We start from the raw sequence: 20,912 nt of genomic DNA, 5'->3' as shown, positions 1-20,912 counted from the left end.
ATGTCAACTTCTGATTAAAATAAACAGCTTGAGCTGCATCAATTGATTTATTTATAGATAAATGTTCTGGTACCCCGAGCTATCATACCCGAGCATGTCCCCCAAATAGTTTAACAGAAAAAACTTCCAATGTTGTCTAACTTTCATTTTCAGTGCTAATATCAAAACATTTAAAACTATGTTTATAACATTTTACAATGCTACTCGTAAGCATGTAAACCTCTGTCTGAAAGCATTAAAATTCTAAATTTGCATAGTTTTAACTCATAACTACTTTTGTCTCCAAACCAAAAACGAAAATATTCCTTTCACCCACACTTTTTTATTTTTTTTCTATGATCGTTATAATTTTTTTTTTCGATGATCCGTGATGAATTTTACGAATCTAAAAATACGAATGTTTTCAATTCGATTTTATCTTTCAAATAAGATCCATGAAGAAATACTTTGAGTGATTTTAAAGTCATTTATTTTTTTTTAAAGTAAAACTTATGAGCACTTTAAATTTTCAAATTTTTAAATCTCATTCTACAACCATTAAAATTTTTAAGATCTCATTTGAAAGAGAAAATCGGATAAAAAACGTTCATATTTATAGATTCACAAAATTCATCACGGATCGTCAAGAAAATGAATGAGAATGATCAGAGAAAAAAAAAAAATAAAGTGGGTGAAATGAATCTTTCCGTTTTTGGCTTGAAAATAAAAGTAGTTAGGAGTTAAAACTATACAGATTTATAATTTTAATGCTTACAGACAGAGGTTTAAATGCTTGCGAGTACCATTGTAAATGTTATAAACAGAGCTTTAAATATTTGGATATTAGGCTGGAAATGAAAGTTAGATAACATTGAAAGTTTTTTTTTTGTTAAACTACTTGGAGGACACGCTCAGGAATTTTGTTTGCGGTACAATTATCAGGCTCCTTATTTATATACTTTTATTCATCTTAGCCACTATTTGACTGGGACGTCAGAACCTCATCTGCTGAATGACTGGGCCATTAAAGGGTGGTTTGGCTGCTAAGGCCATTTTTACAAAATTGTTTGAGATTTTCATCTGTTAATAATGTACTTTTGTATAACCAAGTGCATATGGAAACAGATACAAAAGCACATAGGTTACCTGTCCACTACAGAGCCATTATCCTTTTAACTACATAGATCCTTCATATTATATTTTTTTTTTTTACCTTTTCATTATTTTTTCTTATTGTGACACTTGTAGTACAAAGAAGAAGAAGAATACAAATCAATAAAGAGACAGTGTCTGGAGGATCAGGTGCTTATTCAACAGTTTCAGATGATGGTGTGGTGCAAGAAGGAGGTTTAAGCTCACAGTTTTTCGATTTCTTTACTATTGCAGAAGCAACTAACAACTTTAGCCAAAAGCTTGGCGAAGGCGGTTTCGGTTCAGTATATAAGGTAAAATGCCCAAATCTAATTATTGTTTATAAAGATATTATAAAACCAACAAGATATGGTAATTTTTGCAGGGCAAGCTACCAAGTGGTCAAGAAGTTGCAATAAAGAGACTGTCAGCAAAATCTGGTCAGGGTTTGAAAGAATTTCAAAATGAGGTCCAAGTTATATCAAAACTCCAGCACAGAAACCTGGTTCAACTTTTGGGTTGTTGCATCTATGGAGAAGAGAAGCTTCTTCTCTATGAGTTCATGCCAAACAAAAGCCTCGATACCTTTCTTTTTGGTACTGATCATTTTTCTTTTAGTTTTTTTTTTCATAATGCTTCTTTCACAATATATGGGTTTGATTTTCTACAATTTGGCATGTTAGATGTAAAAAAGGCAAGAGAATTGAACTGGGAGAAGAGGTATAAGATTATTCAAGGAATAGGCCGGGGTTTGCTGTACTTGCACCAAGATTCAAGATTAAGGATTATACATCGGGATCTTAAGGCAAGCAATATTTTGCTGGATGAAGACTTCAACGCTAAAATATCTGATTTTGGGATGGCACACATTTTTCCGGATCACCAAATTCAAGCTATGACTAATAGAATTGTGGGAACATAGTGAGTGCCCAAAAGCGCCCTTCTCTTATTTGTTGCTTTCTTTTCATTTATTTATTTATTTATTTTCCACTTTCTATTCACTCTTCTGTTGTGAAAATTGAAGTGGATACATGCCGCCTGAGTATGCATTCCATGGGAAGTTTTCAGAGAAATCAGATGTTTTCAGTTTTGGTGTTTTGTTATTGGAGATCGTCAGTGGCAAGAAGAATAACTCCTCCATTGATTCTGATCTGTCTCTTAATTTTCTGGGTTATGTAAGTTCACATCCATTCATATTGATTTCTTTATTTACCTTGACATCATTTTTTGCATCAAATGTCTCAGACTTCAATGCAATAAATACAGGCATGGACAGTTTGGAAAGAGGACAGATCAACTGAATTAATCGATCCTTCCTTACACAACTCAAACTCTAATAAAGAAATGTTAAGATGCATCCATGTGGGACTATTGTGTGTGCAAGAACTACCGGTCGATAGACCAACCATGTCCTTGGTAGTTACAATGCTAAGCAGTGACTCAGCCCTCCCTGCTCCAAAAAACCCTGCCTTCATTTTCGAAAGTTCAAATTCAGGGGATGATAATTTGCTAGTTGCTTGCTATTCCGTGAATGGTTTAACTTGTACCAATCCAGATGCCAGATGATAGCAATTTACTGGATTCTGTAGTAATTCTTCTTCACATTTTGCTAAGGAACAGTTGAAATTGTTGGTTCTGGTTGTATGTGATTCTAGCAGAAGTTAATTGTTGGCTTGTGTAACCTTTTGTGATAACTACGAATTCTATAATTTATAATACTGTATGATATTATTTTCTCCTGTTGTCCATGCAAAATTTCAATTATCTTTCCGTGCATACAGATTATCCATTTCTACGAGGATCCAGCAGTAGAGTTGACCTTTTTTCCCTGACGTATTTCAATTGCTTAATGTCAATTATCCTTTTCTTGCTGTTAGGGAAAGAAGCAATACAAAAGAATACAAAAATAACAAAAAACAGTTGATTTCGTTTAGAGTCAAAGGATATTATCAGGGCCGGCCCTGGTGCTGGGCAGCCAGGGCGACCGCCCCGGGCCCCAAGATTTATGGGGCCCCAAAAGAAATAAAAATATTTTGCATATATTAAAAAAAATTAATCTGTATATATTAAAAATAAATAAAATATTAGGGCCCAAACTTTGAATATTCAAAATGTTCAAACTTTTATATAAATAGGTATGATCTATTGACATATCAAAAAAAAAATGTGTATATCAGTATTGTAAATAACGGTATGCGCTTGTCGAACGAACGGGATACTGTCAAGCAATTAATCGGTATGCGGCCGATTAATCAGAATATGCGGACAATTTTGTATTTTCATTAAAACTATGTGTATATATTCATAATTTATTAAAAAAATAATTTATTTAACTCATCAAACTTATCAAATAAACTTAATTTAACTTAGTTCTATTATTATAACATGAAACTACGCTTAACAATACACACATACTTTACATGTGTAAGTAACACATTTATTTAATTAAAAAATAAATTCGAGAATTAAGCATTTTCAAACACTAACAATATATTATTTGAAAGACATGAAACATTATAACATAAAATCACTAAAGTTAGTTTGTAATAACAACTTAATTTAATATATGAACATGATGTACTAATTGAAAAAATTGCATCAGTCAGTAAGAAAAATATATGGTATATATATAATAGAGGAATTAATCAATTAATTCAAAATAAGTAAGAAGAAAAAACATATATAAAAAATTGAATGTATAGGCAAGCACAAATAAAATTTCTATACATGTTTATGAAACTTATTATCACACAGTTACAGAAAAAAACAATGTAAAAATAATCAATGGAATAAACAAAAATAAATGGGAATAAACGGAAAAAAAAAACGGACAATCAAACGAGAATAAACGAAATAATTGGGAATAATTGAGAATAATCGGCCAATTAATCGAAAATATTTACCAATAGACCTCCGATAAGTGTATTCATAACTGTTTGACAGCCATTAACAATTAAACATGCATATAATAGGCCGTTAAGCCTTTTTTTACAACACGGGTACATATAAAGGGTCCAAAAATTTCTCCCGCCCCGGGCCACAAAATCTTCAGGACCGGCCCTGGATATTATCTCAAAGTTTTTGTACAATTTCGGTGACAACAGTTGATCCCACCAATGTCTTGTTGAGAATTCAATCTTCGCCGATTTTTTTATTAATAGAAAATAAAAAAAAAATATCGAGAAAGAGGACCGTGGAAAATCGAAATTTAGGAAAAACATGATGGTTTATTTACAGTCATCTCATCCCATTAATCTTGATCCTAATTAACGATTTAATTTAAAATATATATATATATCTTGGACGAGATAGATTATCCCGTCCAGTACTGTAGCATTTTTTTAAAAAAAATTTTCATTCTCTTAAATTAGCAGAGCACTAGCTAATCTGGACGAAATGGTTTATCCCGTCCAGACACTGTAGCTGGACGGGATAAACCATCCCATTTTTTCTAGATTCCGATTTTTCACCAAAACAGTCCTCTTTCGTGATATTTTACATTTTATTTTCTATTAATAAAAAAATCGGTCTATTATTACTTGACGTAAAAGCAACCTAATAAAATAAGAAAAATTAGTGGAACAGTGTCCACGTATTGAAATCGCGTGTTGTCTAGTAATACACCAGCTCGCTATGACAAACTAAAGTATACTTATATTGGGGTTTAACTTAAATTCTGACAGCTAATTTCTTTTTAGGATCAATACAAAATCAATACAAGGATGTTACTGCTTGACATTTTGGTTAATACGTTTCTGTTTTTATTTTTTATTTTTTTTTATGCACCATCATTTTTTTGGTCTGATATTGATACTGGGATGCTACTTGAATTTGTTGAAAATTAAAATAAGCCAGTATTACTCTTAAACCATTCATAATATCAATTATAGATAAAGAGTTTATAATTTTGTGGAAGTTGTTACTATGTTTTTTTTCTTACAATTATTTTTATTTAGTGGGAGGGATTGATCGCAAATTTACCCTAAAGTCAGTATTGAATGATTACATAACTCAAGTCACATGCTATTGGAGCCTCGCATTGGAATTGTTTTTATAAACCATAATTAATTAAATTAATTTTAGCAAAGCAGCATGATTACTTTTTTTTTTACAAAAATCTTAAGGACCGAATCTCCAATTCGGTCTCCACATTTTACTTTTTTCTGGACCGAATTGGGAATTCGGTCTCCCTTTATTTTGAAACAGGGGCTGTCCTTGGACGAAACAGGGGCCGAACCAGAGGAAAATGTGGAAAAAAAAATAGAGGCTGTCCCTGACAGAAACAGACCGAAATAGGGGCTGAAACAGAGAAAAATGTGGAGACCGAATCTCCAAAAAGTAAAATTTGGAGACCGAATTGGAGATTCGGTCCTTATGGTTTTTGGAAAAAAAAAAATAATCATGCTGGTTTGCTAAAATTAATTTAATTAATTATGTTTTATAAAAAAAATTCCTCACATTGCTATCACACGATGAAGATAACTCACGTTGGTTTTTGACGTAATTAGTTGGTGAAGCCTTTTATTTTGTTTTATTATTAGTTCTTCGAGTGTTGTGTTTATACGTTTATGCCACGGGAGAGGAAAGCTGAGTTTCATTTTTATGTGTTGTGTTTTTAGGCTGGAGCCATGGGAGAGAAAAGCTTTTTATTTTCAGTTTCTCGACTAGGCCGTGGAGAGAGAAAAGCTGAGCATTCTTATAACGGTAAAATGGGAATTATGAATTTATAAGAATGATGAATTTAGAAATAATGAAAAAGAGGAGACATTGGACAAATATGTGAGTGTTTATAATTTTGAAGGATAAATATGTAATTACAAACTTTGGAGGGGGCAATATGTAATATTGAAGTTTTTGTGGGGGATACGTGAATTTTCCCCTTACAAAATGTATAATTTGGAACGGACTCAATTATGAAAAAGCAAGTCTCTTAAGCTATATGTGGAAAATAAAATCTGTAAGTGAGCAGGACAGACAAAAATCACATATGAGCAATTTAGCAGTAATTATTGGTATGACGTCTGCTAACTATCGCCAGCGAAAAATTGTCTATCGGGTGCCCGGTACAGGATTCACCTTTTCTCCTTTGTATGTTTGGATGCGTCAAGAATAGGAGCTGTTTTATAATAGAGATTATTCAGAATAGCAATATATATTTAAATAATATTTTTGTTATTCGGAATAGCTAGAATAACTGCTATTCACTATTCCTTGTAAATGTTAGAATAGTTACTATTTGAAAAGTGTGAAGAGAGAGGGAAAATATTTTCTTCTCGTATTTCCGTCAACACAGTCTCGAAATGATAAAATTGACATTACTTATGTTATCTCCACGTCGTGACAATTTGTTTGAGATCCCACTTGCCTATATTTCTTCTTAATTAGCACATTGTTAACACTATTCTTTATCAGTCACAGCTATTCAGTATTCACTATTCCAAATATATAATCCAAACAACATTTTTACTAATCAGAATAGCACCAATTTCACACTAATATGAAAATTACTATTTTTTCTCTATTCTCATTCACTATTCTCAAATTTCATTATTCTAGCTCCCATTCAAACGTAATGAGTTCACTTTTCAAATATATATTTTTTGCTACAAACACGCCGCAAATATATGGGGTCGCCCTTTTTGGCGGCCATTTTTATTAATACCCTAAAAATAAAACTTAATTTAAAAAATAATCATACATTGAGTTTTTTTTTTTAAATGCCCCAACCGCCAGGCCCACGGGCGGCCTAAAACATAAGCGGACCGCCCATGGGACGGGCGGTCCTCTTTTTTTTTTTTTTAGATATTAGTATTTTGATTTAAATAATTTTGTGAAGAAAAAGTTTTATTGTTTAGAGTGTATGCCAAAAAAATAAAACATTTGATATATTTATGAAGTGATGTCGTAACTCTTTATAACTTTGATTTTTTTTTTTTTTTGGTGAATTTTGATTTTATTTGTCAGTTGGATATCACAAATCTAAATATAACACTAATTAAGGACTTGGCCTTTATTCAAAAATTTTCAAGTTCTGACAGCTTGTTGATCTTCTTTTTTTTCGGTTTTTATAATATATGTATAATATATACATATATACATATATACATATATACATATACTTATACATATACATATACATAGGGTCCGGCTAATTTGCTGCCGGCAGCATTTCTGCCCAAGGTGCTGCTGCCCTTTTTTTTATTTTGTGATGTCCAAATAACAAATCCAAACCGTTAGATGTTTAATTTATATTATAATCTACTTGGAGACCAAATTTTACATTTTTTGGAAGTTTTTTACTATTTATTAAGCTAGTTTGAAAACCGCTGTTTTCAGTAAATTTCTGCAGCATTGAAATCAGCGGTTTTCAAACCAGCTTAATAAATAGTAAAAAAAATTCCAAAAAATGTAAAAGTTGGTCTCCAAGTAGATTATAATATAGATTAAACATATAACGGTTTGGATTTGTTGTTTGGACATCACAAAATAAAAAAAGGGGCGGCAACATCTTGGGCAGAAATGCTGCCGGCAATAAATTAGCCGGACCCCATATACATATATACATATACATATGTACATACATACATACACATATACATATACACATATACATATACACATACACACATGCACATATACACATATACATATATACATATAGACATATACATATATACAATTTTTTTTTTATAATATATGTATAAATATGTACATATACATGTATATGTACATATTTATACATGTATTATATTATATATATACATGTAGAGTAAGGCTACGCTACTTCGTGAATTAAACGGGGCGTTTTAATTTGCGCTCATATCTCTAGTTTTGAAGTCCAAATAACCGATCCAAACCATTAGATGTTTAATCTATATTAAAATGTGCTTGGAAACCAAATTTTACATTTTTTTGAATTTTTGTACTATTTATTAAGATGGTTTGAAAATCGCTGTTTTTTAATGCCTACCATCGAACAAAAACTTAAATTGGATTTTTGAGACCCCAAACGACATTTTTTTTTAAATTATGATGCTTCTGATACGACGATTAGAGGTGCTACTTTTACCCGATTATCCGGATCCGATCCGGAACCGACCCGGATCCGATTAATTTGGATAGGGTATGGTTTAAAAAATATAACCGGTTAAATTATGAGTATGGTTACAAAATTAATAATTTAATATCTGACCTGGATCCGAACCGGAACCGATACTATAATGGGTAGGATATGGGTTTCATTTAATTATCCGACCCATAACCGAACCCGACCTGATACCCGTATAAATACCCGATAAAACATATATTGATAACTATTAATATATAAAAATACAACTTTACATATTAATTTTTGCATAAGCCGTGGTGAGTCCAGTACTTTTTTGAATATGAGAAAAATATAATGCAGTGACATATTCACTATGTTTATACACATAGGATGCCAAATTTATTCTTTCTATAACAGCCGCATTAATTTTTTAAATAAAATTTATTACTATGGATACATCTTTTAATATTTGCCTTGATATCCTCTGCATAATAATGGAAATTTATTGCTCTCATTGATATGTCATTTCTACAAATTATTAGTATTCCATTCATAGATTTTTTGAACCATAGAAAATGAAATCGTCATCTCTAATATTTTACTTTTTAAAAATTATATATTTTCTTCAATATTTTTTTTCAAAATTTATTTTCTCTCCATCCTCCTAATTTTTTTGTGACATATACTCGCTCCGGATCCGGAATCGCTTCGTATCCGAACCGGACCCGATAATTTACAAACAAGTTATGGGTATATATCTACCCGGAACCGAAAGACTGGACCCAAAATATCTACGGGTAGATAGGCACCCAGGTCCGGACCCGGACCCGACCCAAATTGAAACAGATAAGTGTATGGATCAAAATTTGGACCCGAACACTTTCAGGGTACGGGTCCAAATATAATAGTATTCGGACCCGACCCGATAGCACCTCTAACGATGATTCCCGGTGGTAACGGATCTGTCTCGTCCTCCCATTTCCGAAAAGTGCTCATACGCGTAAATCCGAGTTTCCTAGCCAAAGTTATGGCTGTTTAAAGTTTTTTTGAAAATTAAACTTTGAAAATTCATAACTAACTGTAGAAAAATCCAAATAAGTTGAAATTTATATCAATTCTGTGTATTTTTTAATGTTCTACATGCTGGTGCAATCACTTTTGCAGTTTAGTCCCTGTATCAATCCATACTTGCTGATTTACCAGCAAATGTCAAATTTGATATTTTTAGTACATTGCACTATACCAGTGGCCTTTGTCTAGTGCTTGGCTGCTGAGTTTGAACTTGATACCATACCAGAGGTTAGTCTAGGATACTTTGTGCATGGACAGAGATCTAATTTGATGTTTGAACATATTTTAGTAGCTCTAAACTACTGTTTTAGTACCATAAATAAAGAGAAGAAGATCAACAAGCTGTCAGAGCTTGGAAATTTTTGAATAAAGGCCAAGTCCTTAATTAGTGTTATATTTAGACTTGTGATATCCAACTGACAAATAAAATAAAAATTCACCAAAAAAAAAATCAAAGATATATCAAATGTTTTATTTTTTAGCATATACTCTAAACAAGAAAACTTTTTCTTCACAAAATTATTTAAATCAAAATACTAATATCTAAAAATAAAAAAGAGGATGCTGTGACCCGCTCGTGGGACGGGCGGTCCGCTTCTGTTTTGGGCCGCCCGTGAGCCTGGCGGTTGGAGCATTTAAAAAAAAAAAATCAATGTATGGTTATTTTTAAAATTAAGTTTTTTTTAGAGTATTAATAAAAATGGCCGCCCTTTTTAGTGGGTCAAAATGTGCCCGCTGGCCAAAATCATTATCATATAATTGAGATGTAAATAGTTATCAAATATTCCTTGTTTGACTTGTATTGTTTCACGTTTGAAAGGGATAGGTGTTGAAAAATGCTCTCTTTTATATTTTATTCAACTCGTAGTTAGCTATTGAACCTTCTTTCAATTTTCTGTTCTAGCTAACAAAATAGCATTCAAGTAAGCTTCATTTAGTTATCAAGCATTTCGAGAGAGCTCAATTACAGAATATAAAAGAGAAAATTGAAAAGGAGGGAAATTTACAAAAGAGAGTTATTTCCTCCACATCACACAGAAAGCATGTCTCTTGCTACCTACATGTTGATTAAGGATATCAGAAAGAGATTAGGTAACACAGAAATTGATTCTTTTCTATTGTATCTTTAAAGGACTGCTTTTTTTATACATATTGTTTATTATTTGTACTTCTTGAGAGAAACCTCTTTTATGACACATCAGCAAGGAGAAGAAGAGAGGTCTTGGATATAACTTCTCAAAATAGTGTCGGTGAAGCAGCAACGACATCAATAGAGGAGAGATTAGGCTTGGATTCTGTACTTTTCAGTTTGGAAACGGTATCAGCCGCTACATGCAACTTCAGCCTTCTAAACAAGCTGGGGGAGGGTGGATTTGGTCCCGTTTACAAGGTACTTAATTATTTATTCCCTAGTTAATACTTGTAGGTTAGATTATTTTGACCAATTCACAATTTGACCATTGGCATGAAATTCTAAATATATAACCTGATATACAGGTGCGCCAATCTTTCATATTTTCTTAATATGGCGCAGACCTAACCCAACCAATCAGATGTCATAGTTGAGTTTTTTCTTTTTAGTTACATAGTTCTGTAAGGTCAGTGCTGCAGCGCTGCCTCTTTCTTTACAATTTAATATACAATTGGGTCTGGACAGAGAAATCATCATATTGCACCTTAAACAGCAAACCTAGCCCTGCAAAGCAAAGCAAATCAAATTGTACCAGAATGGGACTAAGTCCTAATTCATAAAGAGTATTTGCATTCTGAACACAACATTACAAACCAGCATTTGTAATTACCAGAAATGACAGCGAACAAAATTTACATCCATGTCCCTCAACAATTATCAAATGGCATCTTATTAAAAAGCTGACTGAGCACAGCCTAATTGTTCACTTTCTCTGACAGCTGCTGTCAGTTTTTCTTAAAAAAAAAAAAAAGCACAGCCCAATTTGCCAATACTAACAACCAGTTATGCAACAAGCAATCAAAGGGCTAACACCTCCTGTACCAGCCCAATACCAGTCCTGTCCAGCCTCCTCATCAGAATAAGCTCCTACTGAGAGTTGTCCTGGAATGTCAGAAAAACTCAATTAGAAGTCTAGAACTGTCTTATCAATCATTTGCCTCCAGCTAAGACCTATTTTAGGTGGGTTACTATCATTTTACCCTGTCTTATCAATCATTGCAAAGAAACCCAACTAATAACAGTAATCAGCACCTCACTACATTTTCTAAATTGTCCCTCGAAACTGAAGTCTTACAGATCACTAAACCTAGTAAAAGAAAGCTACACCTATTATATCTGGTGACCACTGCCGTATTGGATGAATACACAAGAGGTACCACCAGATTACCAGATTATCCTTCCTCAACTAGGCCTTCTCTTGTCTGTATCCAGCCTTTGCAAATAAAAGCTATTATATTTTCAACGGTATTTTATTTTTCAAATTCTACTTGGTTTTTTATCAGCTGCCCTGCCAAAATTGAGCCACTGATGGAAGCACCTTACTATCCCATCTTTACCGAATTCTATCTTTATTCCTAGATTAAAGCTTTTTTTTATTGTGATCAGGTAACAAACTGTTTCTGATCTTGCCAATCCCGAGCCAAATTACCCTCACTAATCAAAGTCAAGAAAGATAAGTAGTAGCCAAAGAAGCTTCATTAAGCCATCTATCTGTCCAAAATTGTGAATATTGTCTTATGATGACAGACTTATCTTAATGAGCATTTTTTGGATTATTAAATGGTACTCATCTTTCACATCGTGAGCTTAGTTTTTTAGTGTTGCAATTTTGGATTGATTTGGAAAAAAATATCAAAACTATGAAGCTAAGCATTTTTGAAGGGATCTTACCCCGATACTTATTGATCAAACAACAAAAGACCTATTTTATGATTTGAAACCTGGAACAGGGAACACTAGCTGATGGCAGAGAAATAGCAGTGAAGAGATTGTCCAAAGGATCCCACCAAGGCATAGAGGAGTTCAAAAATGAGGTTGAACTCATATCCAAACTACAACACAAAAGCTTAGTGCAGCTCCTCGGCTGTTGTATTGATTTGGAAGAGAAATTGTTGATATATGAGTTCATGCCTAACAAGAGCTTGGATGCCTTTTTATTTGGTATTTTAGTTTGCATTGCTTATTAATTTTTGTTTAGGATTCGTTCCGTTTTGCTTCAATATAATTATGACCAATAACCGAAAGTTTGGAGGTATGCATTGGTCAGCAATAAAGAGGTCATGATTTTAATCATGGATAGGGGACCTTTGAACTTTGTCATTTTACTATTTTTCTTAAATTTCATCCCCAATTATTAATTAATATTTTATCGTTCAAGATGTCAGCAACAGAGGAATATTAGATTGGGATAAACGATACAACATAATAAAAGGTATAGCTCGAGGACTGCTATATCTCCATCAGGACTCAAGACTCAAGATAATACATAGAGATCTGAAAGCAAGCAATGTCCTTCTAGATGCTCACTTTAACCCCAAAATTTCTGATTTCGGCATGGCCAGAATATTTGGCGATGATAAGATTCAAGAAACACAGAAGGTTGTTGGTACAATGTGAGTCATTTTGTCTACCTTTTAATAATATTATCAGACATGTTTAGCTCTCAACTTCTATAGTTACCATACATATTCTTCCTTTTCCTGTCCAATTTAGTTTAATTACTTTCTTCGTTGTATATTGTCTGCTACAGTGGTTACATGTCCCCGGAATATGCAATGCAAGGCCAAATTTCAGAGAAATCAGATGTATTTAGCTTTGGTGTTCTTCTTTTGGAGATTATCAGTGGTAAAAGAAACAACTACATGTTAGATGAGGAAGAAGCGCTGAACCTCCTTGGCTATGTAAGTTCATAAACGAACTTAAGAATTCCAACTCAAGTTAGGTTCATTATTAGTACATTGATAACTACATACAAGTGCATACTGGCAAGATACCCTTTTTTCCCTTGTGTATTTTTTCATTTTTTGTTAATGACTAATTGAGTTGTTGGCTTAGCTAAACAGCAGCAGTAGGTGAGTCTTCTTAAATTGGTACTAAGACATTTCTGAAACTATCACTGAAGTTATACATCTTGTTCACTTGGTACTTTTGATATACATATAGGCATGGGTGATGTGGAATGAAAACCAGGCTCTTGAACTTATGGATCCATCATTATGTGGAGATGCGTTGCTAAACAAAGACAAAATTCTAATATGCATACAAGTGGGGCTGTTATGTGTACAAGAATACCCAATGGATCGGCCTACCATGTCTCAGGTTGTGTCCATGCTGAGCAGTGACGTCATCATACCGACTCCAAAGCGGGCCGCATATTTTGGCAGAAGAAGTGGTTATTCCTCTCCCTCATTGTCCACAACAGAAACCATTGGAGCACAATCTCTAATTGATATCACCCGAGAAAGGGGAGGTAGCACAATTGGCTAGGAAGATGTCCTAGAGTTGTTATACCCAAAGATCGAGAGTTCGATTCCCCCTCACGAACCTTGGTAGCTACTACCAAGTTTTCAAAAAAAAAATTTGATATCACCCTAGGCAAATAGGAATTTTGCAGTACATGAAATCTAGGGAGTATTTTGTAAGGAGATTAATTTTGCAGTACTTTTTTTATCATTGAAAAAGTCTGCCTTTTAGCTTATCTATAATGAAGTGTTTTAGGGATATTTCGCTGATTTGTATGTTTGAGCTGTAAAGATTTAGCAATGACATCATTCTGAAGGATTATTTTTTTCCTAAATCAGTTGACAATTACCAACCAACAAATCTATTATATATATAATCTTGATGGAGTATGCTACAGTAATGCAACAGTAATAGATATATAATCTATTATATATATAGATTTAGCAATGCCACTGGCCCATGTCATTGCGAGCAGAACTAGAAGAGGGGATGGAAGATGCACACTGTGCGATATGGGTGTAGAAGATGTCTCACATCTGTTTATAAGATGTAGTTTTGCAAGGTCATGTTGGCTAGCCGCACCGGTACCGGTATGATCAGATCTCTTACCAGCTGATTTTTGCGAAACAATGAGATATTTCTATGATTCTTGTGATGAGAAGCAGTGGGTAAGCATAGTCAACAATCTCTGGGCCATATGGCGTTGTAGGAATGAATTTGTCTATGCTGGTAAAATACCTACACATCAAAAATGGGCAAAATTCAATGCTTCAATAACAAGGGAATCGGTTCTGAAGTCGGCAAACAAAAGGATACCGGCAACAGTAAATCCAGCACCACATGTGGCACAGAGAGGGGAGTCAAATGCAGAGTTTACCTGTTATGTTGATGGGGCATGGAGAGAGGCATGACATGGAGGGGTGGGCTTTGCCTTTTTCAAAAATGGTGAATTGGTGGCTTACAAGTCGGCAAGGAGGAATGGTTATTCACCACAACAAATGGAGGCACATGCTTTGCTGGAGGCTCTAAATTTTGCGATGGAAAGGGATTTTGCAAGCTGTGATTTTTACTCGGATTGCTCATCACTGGTAATTGCATGTACCAACCAGGACCTCCTACATCTGCTGATTGGACGGCCTTCACTGAAACAATGGACTGCTGGTTCAAATTCAAAGAATTCAAGGGGTATGTATGTGCTCAAATTGGTAGGGCTGAAAATGAACTAGCAGATTGCTTGGCGAAGAAAGGGAGAAAGGAGCAATGGGAGCTACTGGGGTTCACTTTCCCTATCTGTTTACCTTAGCTTTTTCTTTTTGTTATTTTCTGATTGGCTAGGAAAAGGGATTTTTATATGGATCACAAGTGGGTTTGGCTGTGTTAGTAAACGGGCATTTACACATAAAAAAAAATAGATACAGTAAGACTGGTAGATGGGCCCATAGGAAATCTATTATATATATAATCCGCGTCGCGGAGCTACAGTAACCCATCCATTTTTTTACCGTTCGATTCATATCCAATGGTACCGCTTACTCTTCTCTCTTAACTTACTCATTTCTCGACACCTGTTGTCTTCCTTCCTCATTTCTCGACACCTGTTGTCCTCCTTCCTCATCTCTCGACACCTGTTATCTCCCTTTCTCCCTCCGTCTATACAATTTCTCAAAATAAAATCACTCTCTCATAGATTTTCATCTCTCCGACATTTCTCGCGAAACTTCTACCCTCTTCTTCGCTCCTGCTGTCTCCTCTGTTTTTCTTCCTCCGTCTTTCTTCTCTGGCAAAAACCTAGATGCCAGGACAGCTTTTCATTCCGTTTCCTCCCTGGTGATAATCTATTTCGGTAAAATTGTATTTACTAGCAAAAACAAAAGTGTGTATTATGGGCCTGTCAAACATGAGCCATTTAATTGGGCCCAAAATGGATATCTCCAGTTTACAATGATGGCAAGGGAATATCAAGTACAGCCTCCAGTAGGGCTGCTAATGATTAAGATTCGGCTCAAACTCGACTCGGCTCGTCAATTGTAGTCCAATGATTCGGCTCTTAACTCGGCTCATTTTTGAAAGAAAAAGCTCAGCTCGACTCGGCTCATGAAAGAAAAAACTCGACTCGACTCGGCTCATAAAAGAAAAAGCTCGACTCGGCTCCCGAACTCGCGAGCCGGCTCACGAGCCGGCTCACGAGCCGACTCATATTTTTAATACATATATATCTTCATTTGCTATGAGGCCTACCTTTATGCTTTTGTTTAATTAATTTACATGTAGAGACGAATTTTTTCAAATTTGTAATACATGTATATCTTCATTTGCCATGAGGCCTACCTTCAAATTTTTTTAGATTACAAATTTTGCAGATTTCAAATTTTTTTTAGATTTCAAAATTTTCAGCTTTCAAAATTTTTCAGATTTCAAAATTTTTCAGATTTCAAATTTTTTCAGATTTCAAATTTTTAAGATTTCAAATTTTTAAGATTTCAAAATTTTCAGATTTCTAATTTTTTTCTGATTTTAAATTTTTTCAGATTTCAATTTTATCAGATTTCAAAATTTTTCAAATTTTTTCAGATTTCAAAATTTTTCAGATTTCAAATTTTTTTTTTCAGATTTCAAATTTTTCAGATTTCAAAATTTTTCAGGTTTCAAATTTTTTTTAAGATTTCAAATTTTTTCAGATTTCAAATTTTTCAGATTTCAAATTTTTTTCAGATTTAAAATTTTTCAGATTTCAAATTGTTTAAGATTTCAAATTTTTCAGATTTCAAATTTTTTTCAGATTTCAAAATTTTCAGATTTCAAATTTTTTTAATATTTTTTTCAAATTTTTCAGATTTCAAATTGTTTAAGATTTCAAATTGTTTAAGATTTCAAATTTTTCAGATTTCAAATTTTTTTCAGATTTCAAAATTTTCAGATTTCTAATTTTTTTCTGATTTCAAATTTTTTCAGATTTCAATTTTATCAGATTTCAAAATTTTTCAAATTTTTTTCAAATTTCAAATTTTTTCAGATTTCAAAATTTTTCAGATTTCAAATTTTTTTTTTCAGATTTCAAATTTTTCAGATTTCAAATTTTTCAAATTTCAATTTTTTTTCAGATTTCAAAATTTTCAGATTTCAAAATTTTTCAGGTTTCAAATTTTTTTCAGATTTCAAATTTTTTCAGATTTCAAATTTTTTCAGATTTCAAATTTTTCAGATTTCAAATTTTTTTCAGATTTTAAATTTTTCAGATTTCAAAATTTTCAGATTTTAAATTTTTTCAGATTTCAAATTTTTTCAGATTTTAAAATTTTCAAATTTCAAATTTCAAATTTTTTTCAGATTTCAAATTTTTTTTCTTGTTCAAATTTCAAAGTTTTCAACATGTAATATGAGCCGGCATTTTGAAATTATTTAAAAAAAATGATATTTTTTTTCAAAGTTTTTTAGATCATTTCTTTAAAAAATAATCAAAATTTTTCAACATATAATTTAAAGTCACAAGAATATCTCCATTCCACTTCAATCATTTCTTTAAAATAATTAAATGATCATTTTTTTAACATGTAATATGAGCCGGCTCACGAGCCGACTCGTGAGTAAAAAAACAGAATGAGTATGAGATATATAATTGCTATTTTTTGTATAGCTTTATTCTAGCATAGAGTTATTTCATCCATGGTTTGTGTTGTTTCTTCCATGCATCCTTCCACTCATCTTGTGCATTTCCACTATTTCTTGCACCAGCTGCTGCGTTGTTTTGGTTTTGTTCCTAAAAGTCCTGTTAAAGCAAGTATGCTTTTTTTGTATTATGCTATTTTGGTATATTTATTGTTGCAAATTTTTTTGTAATTTAGATGAGCAAGGAATCAACACTGCTAGATGCAATCGATCATATTCAGGAACTCCAAAAGCAAGTATGTGATTTACATACTGAGCTTTCAAAACTGCCTGATGCAAAGTTGGAGAAGAAGGGAAGCACAAGTTCAATCTCTGGGAAATTTCTCAAACCCGAAAGCATTGCTTTTAAGGTAACTACAGATACTAACTTTAATTAATTTCAATTTAGAAAAATCATTATAATCTGGTACTGTTTTCACATAACATTGTTGTTATAATTATATTGGATTTTTAATTCTTATATTAACCATGAGAGACATAAATTTAGTTGCTGAAAAAAAATTATTGTCTTGTTTTTAATGCAATAGGCACAGGTGACATTTACACCTATGGGTTCATGCAAGTTGCAGCTAACGATGGTCTATGAGAACAAGTTTGGTATATTTACAAGAATAGTTGAAGCATTGAATACATTCAATGCAGCTGTGATAAATACAACCCTGGTATCTCTATTTGATTACTCAGAGGCTGTGTTCTGTGTGGAGGTCTGTTGTTAATCTTTTATTTACTTTTCTTTTAACAATCAACATAATACCATAAAAGCAAAAAAAAAAAATGAAAGAAAAGAAGAGAAAATTAATAAAAAGAAGTCATTTATTAATTTATTTATTGTTGTTTGTAGATGAAGGATGAAAAGCAAGAGAGATTGAAAGAACTGATAGATCTTCTTTCAGCTATAGTGGGGGTTAAAATGGTTGAGCAATGAGCATGCTTCATCGTAATTTTAATTAGAATTTATTAAATAGTTAATTAAGAAATTTTTGATACAGATCAATACTTATTTTAATCTAGTAATTGTCTAATTATCATAGTTTTATAGTAAAAAGAACTTATAGTCATGAATTAAGATTTATCTTATTGATCTGGAACTTATTTAAAGAAAGTGTAAGAAAAGTAATGGATCTTTTTACCTGAATGGATTTGTGTGTTTATTCTGGAGAAATGACAAGAAAAAAAAAATCAAGTTTTACCTGTTAACACTGCAAAGGAGGCACACTCTGAGCAGTGGGACCCCTTCCCAGGGGACAAGGAGACATAAACTGGCAAACTGCAACGAATCTTTCAAATAGAAGGCACGGAGGGTAATTTATTTCGAATAGAGGGTCACTGCGGGTTACTGGCACGAAATCAGCTTCAAAATTTGAGAGAAATTGGCGATTGGACCATACTGGTATTTCGGTAGCAGCTCGTCAGAGGAGGGGAATGGTAATTTTTGCAAAAAAACCCCTCAGCCTTTCACTTTTTTCACAAGGAGTGAGCGGCAGTTAGAAACACTTGAATTCACTTGAATTGAAGGGTGGAAATTGGAGAAGATCAGATATTCTGATAAGGAGCGGTTGTCAGGAAAAATGGTGGAAAGTTACCAAGAGACCCTCCAGCTTTGAACATTTCACATATGTGAAGGAATGAGTAGCAGCGGAGCTTTTTTGTTTTCTAAGTTTATTTTTAGAATATTAATGATTAGATAGCACTTTTATTTTCTTAGCCTTTTCAATTCTACGATATTGTAATGGTTTTAGACTTTCTAATATAATTCACCTACGGGTTTCTAATATAATTCATCTCTCTCCATCATTTTCAAAGTTTAAACAGTCGATCCGAACCGCTCAACCTAACCCCCATACTAAAATATTTTTGGAGACCAAATTTTATATTTTTAGGAATTTTTTTACTATTTTTTTAGATAGATAAAAAAATATTGTTTTTAGATGGTTCAGATTTACTGATTTTGTACCTATCTAAGAAAATAGTAAAAAAAATTTCTAAAAATATAAAATTTGGTATCCAAACATATTTTAGTATGGAGGTTAGGTTGAGCGGTTCGGATCGACTGTTTGAATTTTGAAAATAATAGAGAGAAATGGAGGCATGATGGAGACACAAAAACATGAAGGCATTTGAAACCTCCTATTTTATAAATGCATATGTTCATATATTATATTGAACACGTGATCATACAACTAAAAATACCAAAATAGCTGATCGAATACATGCTTTCACAATTCAACCTGAACACGTATTCATATGAGTTCAGATTGAGTTGTGAATGCATATATTTGCAGTTTATTCTTAAAGCATTTGTTAAATTGTCATGCGTTTAGTCTATTTATTTTGATATTTAAAAAAAAAAATTCAGTTATCTGAATAATAAACTTAGAATTACTTATGAGCACATGAGTTCGAGAAATAAATATAATATTGTCAAACTATTGAAAACAAATATATTATCGTGAAATTGTTTTGGAACTTAGATGGAACAGAAAAGAAAAATTCGGACATTCCGTCCTATCTATGCTAAAGAGTTACCGGGTTTATAGTAAAGTTTATATGCCAATTGTATTTGTATAATATTGATCAATGGTTCCAGGTAGGGCTGGTAAAAAAAAAAGTTTGTGTCTCGTAGCTCGATTGTGACTCGCAGCTGACTCGCTCGTTATTAGACTGAGCTGGAGTTTAGCTTGTTTGTCACTAGTTCAGTTCAGAATTAACGAGTTCAAGTTGGACCTAACTCACTCGTCAGTTCGCGAGCTAGCTCGACTAGGCATCAATTTGTGAATTTGTATGAGTTTGTGTGTATTTTATACTGTCGATAGTTCGGTTCAGCTCTGTTCAACTTTGTCCAAAAAGTTTGTATAATTTATTTTCATTTTAAAACAAGATTTAACCAAATCCAGCGAGCCAGCTCGCGAACTAGTTCGCTCGAGCTCGTTTTATTAAATAAAATTAAATTAAGAAAGAAGTACAATACAATAAGTGCAACGTAATCATAAAGACAAAACCATGGCAAATAAATTTCGAAAGATCTATCATGAGAGGATTCTAGTACACAAGTTACCGCAATTTTTTGCATTAATATTTTACAATTCAAAATTTAAATGAAAATTTCAAAATTTTGATCTTATTTTAATTTATTTTGCAGAAGACCAATTATATCAAATTAATTAACGAAATTTATTGTAATAAAATAATTAATTTTATATAATTGGGGTAAGACAATAGTACAATACTCTTCTCTTCATGTGGAAGACATGTCCACAACCGTCTTTGTAGTTTCAGCCGGGAATTTAAAAACAAGAAGCCGATCCCTTTTGTTAATAAATAAAATTAATTTCTATTTTTTGGCATCTTGTCATTTACAAAAATAACTAAATAAATAGAAAATTTATAAGGATGCATCACTTGTAAATAAGCATAAGTTTAACGGCTTCGATTTTCTTGTTTGGAATTTCGACTTCAAATGTTGATGCAACAAATAAGTTGCTACAACTTGTGTTACTGGTGATCAGGTTGAAATGGCCACCCAGATATTAGTTGGAACTTGGAATAAAGTATGATTATATATTGCTCTTTTATTTTTTCAAT

The 20,912-nt window shown here is 32.7% G+C and overlaps 2 protein-coding genes, 1 long non-coding RNA gene and 1 pseudogene across 4 annotated transcripts; 3 read left to right on the top strand and 1 right to left on the bottom strand.

The window, feature by feature from the left end:
• Nucleotides 1-932: 932 nt before the first annotated feature.
• Nucleotides 933-2,841, top strand: LOC144569112 (G-type lectin S-receptor-like serine/threonine-protein kinase SD1-1). The gene is made up of 6 exons (XM_078319303.1): nt 933-1,120; nt 1,228-1,424; nt 1,496-1,706; nt 1,794-2,031; nt 2,135-2,285; nt 2,377-2,841. The coding sequence occupies exons 1-6, from the start codon at nt 1,069-1,071 to the stop codon at nt 2,674-2,676; spliced, it is 1,149 nt and encodes a 382-aa protein (XP_078175429.1). The 5' UTR covers nt 933-1,068; the 3' UTR covers nt 2,677-2,841.
• A 7,244-nt stretch (nt 2,842-10,085) lies between these two features.
• Nucleotides 10,086-14,009, top strand: LOC144569109 (cysteine-rich receptor-like protein kinase 10). Its single transcript, XM_078319302.1, has 6 exons — nt 10,086-10,321; nt 10,432-10,619; nt 12,152-12,362; nt 12,580-12,814; nt 12,952-13,102; nt 13,365-14,009. Exons 1-6 carry the CDS (start codon nt 10,273-10,275, stop codon nt 13,686-13,688), a joined length of 1,158 nt encoding a protein of 385 aa, XP_078175428.1. The 5' UTR covers nt 10,086-10,272; the 3' UTR covers nt 13,689-14,009.
• Nucleotides 11,178-15,544, bottom strand: LOC144569110 (uncharacterized). Its single transcript, XR_013515977.1, has 3 exons — nt 14,542-15,544; nt 14,199-14,402; nt 11,178-11,303 (listed from the first exon to the last, which is right to left on the bottom strand). It is a non-coding gene; the product is annotated as an uncharacterized LOC144569110 (long non-coding RNA).
• A 1,962-nt stretch (nt 15,545-17,506) lies between these two features.
• LOC144569749 (transcription factor UDT1 pseudogene) lies at nt 17,507-18,473 on the top strand (annotated as a pseudogene). The gene is made up of 3 exons (XR_013516150.1): nt 17,507-17,680; nt 17,858-18,034; nt 18,172-18,473. The product of XR_013516150.1 is annotated as a transcription factor UDT1 pseudogene (transcript).
• The last annotated feature ends 2,439 nt before the right edge of the window (nt 18,474-20,912 follow it).

Source organism: Carex rostrata, chromosome 18 (assembly GCF_964058835.1).
Source record: "Carex rostrata chromosome 18, lpCarRost1.2, whole genome shotgun sequence".
NCBI classification, from domain to species: Eukaryota; Viridiplantae; Streptophyta; class Magnoliopsida; order Poales; family Cyperaceae; genus Carex; species Carex rostrata.
Note: the sequence above shows the minus strand (reverse complement) of the source record. Positions and strands in the feature narration are given on the sequence as shown.

Excerpts from the sequence above, each read along its gene's own strand:
- LOC144569109 (XM_078319302.1), top strand. The coding sequence starts at position 10,273 with ATGTCTCTTGCTACCTACATGTTGATTAAGGATATCAGAAAGAGATTA. Across the intron at positions 10,620-12,151 it reads GATTTGGTCCCGTTTACAAG|GGAACACTAGCTGATGGCAG; the intron begins GTACTTAATTAT and ends AACCTGGAACAG. Across the intron at positions 12,363-12,579 it reads CTTGGATGCCTTTTTATTTG|ATGTCAGCAACAGAGGAATA; the intron begins GTATTTTAGTTT and ends TTATCGTTCAAG.
- LOC144569112 (XM_078319303.1), top strand. The coding sequence starts at position 1,069 with ATGTACTTTTGTATAACCAAGTGCATATGGAAACAGATACAAAAGCAC. Across the intron at positions 1,425-1,495 it reads GTTTCGGTTCAGTATATAAG|GGCAAGCTACCAAGTGGTCA; the intron begins GTAAAATGCCCA and ends TAATTTTTGCAG. Across the intron at positions 2,032-2,134 it reads AATAGAATTGTGGGAACATA|TGGATACATGCCGCCTGAGT; the intron begins GTGAGTGCCCAA and ends TGAAAATTGAAG.